This window comes from Balaenoptera musculus, chromosome 16 (genome assembly GCF_009873245.2).
Source record: "Balaenoptera musculus isolate JJ_BM4_2016_0621 chromosome 16, mBalMus1.pri.v3, whole genome shotgun sequence".
Lineage (NCBI taxonomy): Eukaryota > Metazoa > Chordata > Mammalia > Artiodactyla > Balaenopteridae > Balaenoptera > Balaenoptera musculus.
Window position 1 is genome coordinate 74570954 of NC_045800.1, and position 12260 is coordinate 74583213.

The 12260-nt window shown below is 39.7% G+C and overlaps 1 protein-coding gene and 1 long non-coding RNA gene across 7 annotated transcripts in view; one reads left to right on the forward strand and one right to left on the reverse strand.

Annotated features, from left to right (window-relative positions):
* Positions 1-6995, forward strand: part of LOC118882442 — a 418725-nt gene extending 411730 nt beyond the window's left edge. Inside the window, exons 4-5 of the long non-coding RNA XR_005016769.1 lie at positions 5770-5843; positions 6485-6995. This is a non-coding gene — a long non-coding RNA (uncharacterized LOC118882442). The remainder of the gene's footprint in view (positions 1-5769; positions 5844-6484) is intronic.
* The window catches only part of BICC1 (BicC family RNA binding protein 1), a 305439-nt gene that overhangs the window by 6591 nt on the left and 286588 nt on the right, over positions 1-12260 (reverse strand). For all 6 annotated transcript variants that reach the window (XM_036828114.1, XM_036828113.1, XM_036828115.1 and 3 more), the window contains 3 exons: positions 8582-8738; positions 4467-4627; positions 1679-1778 (listed from right to left, as the gene is read on the reverse strand). In XM_036828114.1, the coding sequence (XP_036684009.1) occupies positions 1679-1778; positions 4467-4627; positions 8582-8738 (418 nt within the window). The remainder of the gene's footprint in view (positions 1-1678; positions 1779-4466; positions 4628-8581; positions 8739-12260) is intronic.

Below are 12260 nucleotides of genomic sequence, written 5' to 3' on the forward strand. Positions count from 1 at the left end.
TTTAACAGCATAGGCATGGTGATTGAGTTAATAAAATTTCAAGTAGTATGTCAATTCCATTTTCAAATTAATAAAATAATGTAAAAATATATAAAGTTAATTTGGGTCCAGAAGTAACCCTCTGAGACTGAGCTTTAGGGTAAAGAAGTTGGAAACTATCCTATTGCCACAGATAGTAAAAAAAAAAGAAAGAACAATAATAATACATATCATTAAAACTGTAGGTTATTTTCACTGTGCCTGATGATATACCACGTGGAAGGACAGATTTTAGAAATGGAAGGTGACCTTACACAATCATCTACTCCAATCCACCTTCACAGTTAAGAAACCACAACCAAAAGAGGTTGGAAACTCACCCAAGGGTACATGACCTGGAGGGGCAAATCTCAGATCTCCTTATGTGAATATAGTGTTCTTTGCACTACAACCAAGCTGATCTGATGAGTGAACAGGAAACCATGGCTGCCCTGTGGAGCACCATCAATGCAGCCGCTTGGGTATACAGGGCGGAGGAAGACTTCTCAAACTGACGTGTGCAGGACTCTATCCACGGACAGGCCTAACGGGTCGCTCAACGGCTGAATTTCTACACCTATTTCAAGGCTACTCTGCTTATATCTGCTTCAGATATCTACGATTTCCTGTGGGGAGGTGGGCGGGGTTGATCAGCTGCTGTAAAATAATGGAAGAGCAATCTGCTGCTGAAAGAAAACGGAAAACCACTGAGGCTTTTAGTTTGATGGTTCGATTAGCGAATGCTGTTTAGAAAGGGCTTTCACCAGTTGGATGCCACTGCTGACCTCATAAAAGCATAGCCTACAAATTCAGTGTTTTGAAAAGCAACGTCATTTTCTCACCACGCCTGACGTTTGGCTCTGTCTTTTTGAGAGACTGGCACACATGTAAAACTGGCTTTCATGAACTTAATCAGAAGGACTTCAAAAAGTAACCTCCTTGTTTTGTCCCCCAGATTCCTTCCTCATATTTCTCTAAAAACCTTTTTGAGGTACATTGTTAGGTATTTGCCAACTCATCATCTGCCCATTCCTTCCACGTGGGAGGTACCTAGTAAATACGTATAGAGCATTTTCTTATACACAGAACATGCAAAAGATGCACAAAGGCGGTGGTCTGGGAGACAGGCCTTCAGACTTTCCTTCATTCTGTGACTACTTTTACGGTACTACCCTCTTCTGTGACTCACAAATTCTATTAAAACTTGGGGTAAAGTTAAAAAGCATTAAGACAAGAAGTACCAATTCTCTTTTTCTCTGGTGCAATGATCTCAGCTGCTATACAGGAACACATGCATTTAAAGCATGACAGCCAGTCCAGAATAGTTATTCACGAACGCAATGATCATTGCTTAATACAACCGCAAAATGGAGAATTAAACTGCTCCCTCATCCCCATGTTCTGCAAAGGGCAGTTTTGGTTAGATCTTTCCAAAGAGATGTGTTTTAAGGAAAGACACTGTCAAGGCAGGTTTTCAGGCAATGCCTTGACGAAGGAGTGGGCATGTTCTTGGCGTCTGTCACACTGTTAGTGAACCCACAACCACAAAGCTCCCAGGTAGTAAGCAAGGGGCTGATGGGCAGAACCAGCCCCATTGGCTGGAGACCAATGGCAGAGGTTCTTCAGACTTTAAAATATGAATAAGAACATTTATATTCACCTGAGATTGCAAGCAGCATTTTCCTCCTGGCACCGAAAGTTGTAATTCCCAGCTCCTTCAGATCCTGGTCTGTGAGAGTGAGGAATGTCTGAAGATCGATCTGTGGGTGAACAAGTTATCTATAATCAATATATTAAGTATTTTTCTTCTTCAGCATAAATTCAACTCATTGCTACACTTATTTTATTTATTAATTATGCTCTGCCTACTTTCAAAAAAGAATGGTGGGGACAATACAAACCTAAGGGACAAGAGTTAAGTAATAAAGGTGGTAAAATGAAAGTGATGATTCTAGCAGAAGACAATCTAAGCCAATGATTTACTGCAATTGAGATATAAACTTAGGCATCCTAAGGTCTTAGCATCCTGGCAGCCAGGGCAAAAAGGGAAACAGAAATTGCACAGTTTTGTGATCTGACGAAAGGAAGAATACATACTTGTCCAGAAGAGAGAAAATAATTCTTAGTTTTAGATTCTGACTTGGTTAAGTATATCTCCATAAAAAGAGACTGAATAATACCATAAAGGGTATCTTCCATTGTATTCTACATAAAAATGATAGCAGAATTCACAGTCTACCTCAGACCCATGACTCACTTCGCTTAACCCAGCAGACTATCTCTGAAAGTGGCATACATGAAGTATTTCTAGCAACAGTATAAATGTACTTCCTGGCAACAATGTGTGGAAGGAAGTAGCCCAAGAATCCCACCGTTCCTTTTGAAGGCTGTGTGGAGGAACAGAAAGGCAATGGGCTCTGAAGCCAGAGAGACTTGGGTTCAGGTTCTGACTCTGCCATTACTAGTTGTGGGCACTGAGAGTAGACAATCCTATACCTCACAGGGTTGTTTTGGGCCTTAAATATGATCTTAGATATAATGCAATGTGCTCACCAAAGGGGTAAAATAGTTGGCAGCTATAGTTAGTAATAATGTATACAGACATATCATCTGTGAAAGTTGCTAAATAAATCTTCATCCTGGTTACAATATATTAAATCTCACAAGGTTACTTAATGGGGGATTCTTGTTAAGTCATATCTGTATATGAGAAAATATCCTACATAAAGGGAATAGTACCAAATTTCAACACACCTGAAAACAGTAAAATATACTTTTTATTCAAATTATATAGAAATTAATTTGAAATTTTCTGTTTTGCTTTTGAAGATTACACCCAGATCTTGAAAAACCTTTTCATTCACCATTTATCACAAATCTAGAGATATGTTTTTTAGAAATTCTGTCCAATGGAGACTATTTCAGGGATCCTCAAACTCTTTTTAAAGGGCCAGAGAATAACTATTTTAGGGTTAGTGCACGTACTGTCTCTGTTGCAACTACTCAACTCTGCTGGTTTAGCTTGAAAGCAACCACAGGCAATATGAGGTAATTGAGTTAGTGTGGCTGTGTTCCAATAAAACTTTATTTACAAAATTAGGCAGCAGGTCTGCAGGCCACAGTTCACTGACCCCTGCTCCAGTTAATATTAGATGAAGCCAGTCTGACTTTATATTATCATGTTTTCTTCCTTTTTGAAGTAACTAGATAAGAAGTACCCATAATAAATTTCTATGCTTCTTCAAATAGGAAATAGAGATTTAAAACAAACCCAGAATATCACTGAATAACATCTAGTCACTTACTTCTAAAACCTTCTGTGCATGAGCAAGTTAAAATACCTCTGCCCTGAGCTTCTCAATCAGCCACCTGCATCTAACCAGGAAGACTAAATAAATAAATGCAGTTCTTTAATGCACTGATGATGAATGTGTTATTCAACTTAGAAAATCCTTGGTTAAATGAACACTAATTTAGGTTTAGGGAAAAGAAAACAAAATCATTGTCCTAAAGTCCAAAATACACATGACAACATTTTTCTTGGTGTTAAAGAACAAAAAAAGTTCAGCAATTAAACTTAAGTTATGGGCAATACATTGAATTTATGATATAAAGTGCCTAATAAAAATCTTAGATTATTTACTGACTGATGCATGCCAGGGAATTACTGCCATGTAATCTAACATGAAATGAAGCCAACTAGCATGAAACTTGGACCATGTCAGGATTTGAAAAACAGATACATTTAGAGAACTATTCTAACTTTCTGTTGCCTTGAGTTAGCTGTGCCCTGGTAATATGACAACACAGTTAGAAAGAACCACACTTAGGGGCTCTTTTCTTTATGCCAGTGCGTCACAGCCACGGCTGATCAGTCTGGCCAAAATCCATGGTAGGGATGTTTCAGAAGACATCTTAGTTCTGCCTCAGTTCAGGCAAAACCCAAACAGTAAATTAATGAATAAGTTAACATGTATAAAAAGCGCATTATCTTCTGTGAGAACTTCAGTAACATGATTAGGATGGTGTCACAAACAACCATAGTTATTTATTTCAGACGTTGTTATTTACTTTTAAGTGCCACAAATAAAGATAAGAACAGATGAAAGAGTAAAATCTGATTAAATAGAGAGTTGTTGCTGACCTTAGGGAATTTGTGAATCAGAAGTTCCTATAAATCAAGACACTCATTAGGTCTTTTAGCTAAAACTGGTGAAGGTGTTTTGGCAAACACAGTTTCCTATATTTCTGCGATCCTGTGTTTACCAGTTGCACTAAGTAAGAAATAAGATGGCGACAATTTTCTTGGCAGCAAAAATAAGCTATGAGACTTGAATAAATGCTCAGTGAAAGCACAGTCATAGGTAAATGAGTGATTTCATTCTAGAAGTCATCATACACACAACCGAAACAAAGATGCCTGGGAAGATAAGTAAATAACCACCGACCTCTTGTTGCTGGAAGACGTCCGTGTATTTGCCCAGGCCCAGTTTGCTGAAGAGCTCAGGGAGGTCAGAGCCTTTGAAAGAGCTGTTCAGGTTACAGCCGTTGCTTCCCGTCAGCGAGGAAATGCAGTCCATGTAGTTGCTACTGCTGAGATAGTGCTCCGCTGAAAGGCAGAGGGGAAGACAGGCCTGAAGTGTAAATGCCCAGAGACAGCATGGTTTAATTAAAAGTCTTAATCACTCAAATAATTCAGATTCAGTGTTTTGGGCTGAATAGATCTGTAGCTGCAGAAATGCAGCAGTCCTTTACTGAAACACTGGCTTTTCATTAAGGAAATGCTGGTTACGGCTTTCAGGGAGGCTCTCGCCATTTAAAAGGTTACGCTTGGGAGGGAGCAATTCGGCAACAGGGCCTCCGTAGTCAATAATCGTTAAGCATATTCTCCCTGAGCATTCAGGAGCACTGGCTCTTCACAACTGAGTTGATGTGAATTAAACGGGGAAGTGGAAGCAGGATCCCTAGGACACAATAAAGGTAAGGAAAGTTACAGGCTCCTTTTAGGTGCAGGCTGGCCCTCTGTATCCACACTTGTGCTTTCCTGTGGTCAAAGAAATACTATGATATTACCACATATAAATCTCATTTCCCTCAAACATAATTGGGCAGTGAGTTTATGAAATAAGAGTGCTTCCAAAATTAAGAGTAACATATGAATGAAAAGAATGATGCTGGAGTTCCTGGATTTAACTTACAACAAAAACAAATCCATCTCTTAGGGGAAATTCTAAGACAGCCATGCTGAGCTTTGCCTTGGCTCTGCTACTGATCTGGTGGGTGAAGATTTCTCCATGTTGTCTGTGGTTCTCAGACCCAAGGACATGCACAGCTGGGTGACAGACTAGTAAGCCACACCAAGTACTTGACCAAATATTCAAACACTCTTCAGGAGCTGCTTTGGAGAATCTGGCAGAGCTATGCAGCCATTCCTACCACCCTGACCAACAACTGACTCTCATCCATGTGGAAATTCTATCCTCTTATACTAAAGATGCAGCTTCAGGGGGATTCCCAGATTGATGAGTGCAGAGGACACTCACCTAGGTAATCAGATCCATCTAATCTCCTCTGGGATCAGTGCATTCAGCAAATCTAAGAATTTTGTTCTGCATTGCACTGGGTGCCACTAATCACTTTCTCTGGTTGTTTTCATCTCCCAATTGAGAAATCCTATATATGTTTCAAGTGGAAGGAATTTCTTGATAAGGTTTCTCTTTCTTTTAAAAACAGATATTTTATCTCTTGTAGGAAGAATGTGTAGAGAAAAGGACCCAGGACCAAGCCCTGATGCGCTGAGCCCTGGAACACGCCACCAAATGAAGGTAAGGCCCCAAAGTCACCAAAAAAGATTGAGGAGGAATGACCAGTGAGGTATCGGTTCGAGGGTGACACAAAGCAGAGTATGATGAGCACCCTGGAGTGACCACTGGACTTGACAACATGGAGGTTACTGTCAGGCTGACCACATAATTTACTGTCCGAATGATAAATTCACTTTCTTTGAGGAAAAAAAAAAGAGGGAGTTACGGAGGAATTACAGTGGAACAACTGGTGAAACAGGGATACCCAGAGAAAACCTAGACATTGGTGACCTTGACAAGGGTGTCAAGAAAACTTTTCTAAAACTTTGTTGTTCAATACACTAGCCACTGGCAACATGTGGCTATTGAGCACCTAAAATGTGCTAGTGTGGATTAAAAATGTACTCTAAGTGTAAAATACCACACACCATATTTTAAAGACTTAGTACAAAAAAAAAAGAGAATGTAAAATATCTTTACATTGATTACATGTTTAAATGATAATAATTTACATATGTTGAGTTAAGCAAACAGATCAGCAAAAAGTAAAAAAGTGTTTTAAAATATTCTTAGTGATAAATATTTATTATGGTACACTTTCTTTTACATTTCTTTTCATCTTAACTACTTATAGTGCCTATATTCTCTTTTAAACTCCCTAGGCTCTTAAAACATTGGACAAAGGCCAAGGAACAGTGCTTTTTTAATCAATCTTTTTAAATTAATGAATCCCCTATCTTAACCCTAATCCTGAATTTCAATGCAGCTACGTCGCACAGTCAATTTTAATCATCCAGGGTTCAGTGCAGGGAAAGGGGATAAAGATAGAAGAGAGGCACAAAGCTAATTGATGTTGGAATATAAAACGGAGATCATTTCCACCCCGAGATGTGCACCTGGCACCAGCCTGCCTCTCAGCTCCACTGTCCTGTCAGCGGTGGAGGACCTAGCCCAGGACTAACAGGAAGACTCCAGGCTACTATTGACAGTACGCTTGGGAATGAGTAGACCATGCTTTCTTATTTAGACTTGGCCGACACCATGACTGGTCTTTTCAAATCTGAGACTCTTGACAACACGGCCCACTTGATTGATGGTAACAACTGGCTGTTACTGTTTACTATGCTCATTGAGATTGCCTTTCTCCAAGTATTCTTCAAACACTCCAGGGTATGTGCTTCAGGATTCCAAATTCATCAAAAACCCTGAAATAAGGCATTACGGGAATATCTTGTGATTACTGTGTCAGTTCTTGTCTGTTTACCTATTTATACAGACATGTGGGTGCTGTTACAGACACAACCACTGGACTCATGCTGTGTCTTAATCATTATTTGTTCAAAGCCTATGCTTTAAACGTTTTTTTTCCTGTTTATGTCATTTAGCTACATCTTGTCAATTTGAAAAATCTTGCTCTTCACCTTTGGTAGCCAAAGGTGGCTGGGCAGACTTTCTTCTATCGTCTAAGATACTAATTTGATCACATTCTGCTCAACTCCTTTACATCCCTGCCTTTTCCTCATCATTCTGATGTTCGTGTGTGCATGACATTCGTATATTCATTCCACAAACATTTACCGAGCACCTACTAGGTGTCAGACACTGTTAGACATTTGAGAGGAAATAATAAATTAAGAAAGAAGGCACAGCCTCCTGTTAGTGGGATTGTAAACTGATGAAGACACTATGGGAAACAGTATGGAGATTCCTCAAAAAATTAAAAACAGAATTGCCATATCCAGCAATTTCACTTCTATTTACTCAAAGAAAACAAAAACACTAATTCAAAAGGATATATGCACCCTATGTCCACTGCAGCATTATTTGCAATAGTCAAGATATGAACGCAACCTACGTGTCCATCAACAGATGAACGGATAAAGAAAAGGTGGTGTGTATATATATATATATATATATATACAATGGAATATTACTCAGTCATAAAAGAAAATGAAATCTTGCCATGTGTGACAACATGGAGGGATCTAGAGGGTATTTTGGTAAGTCATATAAGTCAGAAAGAGAAAGGCAAATGCTGTATGATCTCACTCATATGTGGAATCCAAAAAAAAAAAACAAAACAAAGTGAAAACAGACTCACAGATACAGAGAACAAATGGGTGGTTGCCAGAGGGGAAGTGGAGGTGGGAGTGAGATGAAGGGGATTAAGAGGTACAAACCTCCTTAGTTATAAAATAAATAAGCTGTAGGAATGTAACACACAGCGTAAGGAATATGGTCAATAATATTGTAATAACTGTACAGAAACAAACGGTTACTAGACTGATCGTGGCGATCATTTCCTAATGCCTGCAAATGTAAAATTACTAGGTAGTACACCTGAAACTAACATAATATTGTACGCCAACTATATTTCAGATAAGAAAAAAGAAAGAAGGCACAGCCTAAAAGAATGCTCAGCACATGGGCACTAAATAAGTGTTTACTGAATGAATGTAGTCCCTGACTTGTGGAGCTCAAATTCTACAGGAAGAGACAGTTATGTAAGTAAGTAATTGTACTTCAGTACGACAAATGCTAAAATGAAAGCATATACAAAATGCAGTGAAAGCAGAGAACCATGTGCCCTGCTTCACTGGAAAAAAATAGGGAAGGCTTCTCACAAGAGGTGGCCTGTGAGTAATCCAAAACACTTGAAGGCATGGAGTCCAGAGTTTATACTCGAACATTACCCTAAACCAACTAAACAAATTCCAAGCTGATTACATCTAAAAGTATGACGAAAAGTCAAAGCTCACTTGATTTGTTCTGTTTACGCTTGGGGCTGCCAATAGAAGCTGCAAATTCACTATGACTTGCGGGTCCTATTCCATTTCGGTCTCTCCAGTTATCGGATTCGCTTCCACTCCCCAGGTGTTCACGACTGTTGGACCTCGAGAGGGACATTGACGAACCCTGAAAACAATCAAAGCCAGATAAGGAAGTGTTTAACAAGGTAGGTTTCCCGGGGTGGGAGGAGAAAAGAATACACATTAGACCACTTATCATTTATTTCGATTGCTGGCCAATGCCATTACCCACGAATGCTGATTCTCAAGAAGAGGCTATGGGACCTGTCTATAGTCTTTGTCTTCCAGCTACCAAGGACACTTGGAAATACACACAGTGAAGTGTTTTTCCTTCGTTATGAGGGAGTTGATAATGAGGGTGCCCAGAGGAGTTCTGAGAGGCCCCAGTATAAAGATTCATTCCTATAAGATTTAGAGGATTCCTATTTTGGGGAACAAGGCAAATCCTCCATCTGGTATAGCAGAGATTCTCTGCCTTGTATCACACAGGACAAGTAGGGAAGCGGTGCAGCTACACCCAATGCTTTGACAGGAATCGAGCTCCCAGGCTCACAGAGTGGACGGGTGGAGAGGAATCTGGCATTTGTCCTGTGTTACTCTCATTCAGATAAGTACATGATCTCTCCAACAAATTACAAGTACCTGGAAATTTTAACTTTTTTAAAAGATCTCACAGTTTGCACTGAACTTGCATTTATTCATTCTTTATTCATTTATTTAATCACTGTATTACAGGTACCATACTTTGTACTGTATCTACAGTATTAAAGTCAAGATTCTCTGATTCTAAAAGTTTTATGTTTACTGGGTAATTCCAAGAGAATCCTTTACTATTCAGGTCACTAAACTCACTTAATTCAATCCCGCAGCAGCATAACCACAGCTGACCATGCGGGGCTGTAATGCTTCTTTCTGCAGGGCGTTATACCACCACTCTCGAGGCTTTCTACCTACCTCACTGTAGCCATCGTAGGATCTTCCTCCCCTTTTCTACTCCAAATGTCAGATTACCCTGGGACTTGGTCCTCGCATTCCTTATCATCTCGCTCTACACTTTCTCCTTAAGTAATCAGTAATCGCAACCTCTGTCAAGGCTTAACAGCAGCCATGACTCAAATTTTTACCTCTGGGTTTGAATTCCCTACTGAAATTTAGCATCACAGAGTTGCCAATCTGACACCTCCATTTTACTGTCTCACAGGTATTTTAAACTTAGAGTGCTTGAAATCGTATTGTTGATGACCATCTCCCCCAGCTACACCCAAACCTACCCCTCTCCCAGAATTCCTAAATCTCAGTGACGACCATTCACCCAGTTGCTCAAGCCAAACTTCTAAGAGTCATATTCGTTCCTCCTCCCCTCACTACATCCAATCTATCAGTTAGTTTTATCAATGTCATATCTAAACATACCCCAAATCTACCTACTTTTCTCCATCTCCACGACTGTCACCAATAGCTTCCTTAATGGACATTTTGATTCCATCTTGCCTCCCACCCCAATAATCCATTTTCCATGAAGCAACTAGGTTGTTCTTTTAAATGCAAATTAGAACAAAATCATGCCTCTCCTAAGTATAAAGTCTTACCATGCTTTCCTAGTACTTTACCGTGGGCTGAGAGGCTCCATAGCTGAGTCTCTGCCTGTCTCTGCAGCCTTGTCTTCAGTGCTCCGCCACCCTACCCTGTCCACCTTGCTCCACGGACTTACCAGTCTGCTCTGACTTCAAGATGACAATGCCGGCTGTTTCCCTGGCCTAACACTCTTTTCCTAGATCTTCACAAGGCTGGCCCTTTCCTGCCCTCTAGGTCTTACCTTAACCATCATCTGCTCATTAAAGCCAGCTAAGACTACCCAGTATAAAGCAGCCTCTGTTTCACATTTATCAGGGACTTTTATTACTTAATGCCTTCTTGTTAACTTGTTACATATTTCTCTCTACCCACCAAAAAGAAAGCTCTGTCCATGAAAGGAAGAATCTATATTCAAGCATTGTATCTCTACTGTCTAGAATTGTGTCTGAAACACAGAAGGTCCTTAATAATAAATATTTGCAGAATACTGGATCTCACAGATAACCTTTTCCTACATCTATGGGATCCCCTTTGCTGAACTGTGGGAAGGGGCATAGGGAAAGGAAGGCTCCTAAGACCAAAAAAATGCTCTTTTTCAATTAAAACCATCTTTAACATTATACTTCAACCAGATAAATCCCATGCAGCAAGGGAAATAAGAACATGCTCAAAACTGGTAATTACCAGAAGCATTAATGAGATTATTATGTAGTATTTCTGTATGTTTTAAAACTTCCATATCTAAACTCTTTTTGAGTATAAAAAAACCACTCATCTGAGATCTAAGCTGATTTAATTCACACAGCTATATCAGACCTGGCTAAATGATGTTTTCTAAAAACATTAAGTAAAACATAGTCTTGTGATATTTACTACTTCGTTATCTACTAAGTAGAATATCACGAAGGGCAGCTCACCTCCACTCTTAGATCTGTAAGACGTAAAATAACCAGACAACCTCATTACTCTTAGTGCTGGGGAAATTAAAAACCATTTTTTGATTCCCAATGCAGGTTTTATTTGCTCCAGAGAATATGTAACCATTCCTAATGCCTTTAAGAGATGACTAGCAAAAAGAAAAAGAAAATCCCAAACCTTTTGTAGTTCTGTTGATGTGACAAAAATATTGCAGGTCAAGTAGCCTTTTGTTTGACCTTTGCTGTCCCAGTATGTCATCAAGTGGATAGGGTCATACTTTTGAGTCTTGAAGAAAACAAAAATAAGCCTCAAGCTACCTACTTCTTCTCTAAAGGAGCTCTTTGGAAAAGGCTAATTTCTTAAAAATGGCTTAAAACTGGAAACAAGTGCTCAAATCTGGTTTCTCAGAAATCTGAACAAGATGTTCAAAGCCTCGGTTTCTTCCCTTAAGCAAGCTTCCCAGAGCAGGAAACTCATGTGCCTTGATCCCCGACACACCGAACAGCCCACACCCATCAGGACCTACTGGCTAAGTGTGCTTCTCTAGAGCAGCATTCTACTTGTCTATTTGGTTTTGTTTTTCTTTGGAAAAGATTAAGGAAAAAGAGTGTTTCTAGCTACGCTCCAAGTTTAAAATAGTGCTACAAGCAGAGATGTGGTCAATCTTTTAATAAAAATTGTTTAAGTTCTCTTCACTTTTCCCAGGTCCTTCTCAACCCAACCCTGTCCCTGTGTTCTAACCCAAAGAAACAATCTTCACTAATTGCCCAGTTTTTAATCCCTCTGAGCTATAACAGAATAAAGAAAAGGGAGGGCACCTGCAGATAGCAGCTGCTTCAGAATATCAGATCATGCTTTGTAAGGGCTCTTTCACCTCCTTTCAATGGCTTTCAGATACATGAAGAAAAGTTTAAGTCTTACACACCTGGGAGAATCTAGAACCATTCCCTAAGAAAGCTTGGTTATATTTCTTCATCAGCAGTGTTTAAAGGGGCCGTGAATAAAAGCAGATTACATGGTGAATGCCCTTGCACTGATCTCGCTGGTTACATCCTCTCCCCTACCTTTCAGTGTGAATGAGCTGTTAGACATTAGCCAGGAAGGTAGAACAGGCTAGCCCATGAGAGCCAAAGCA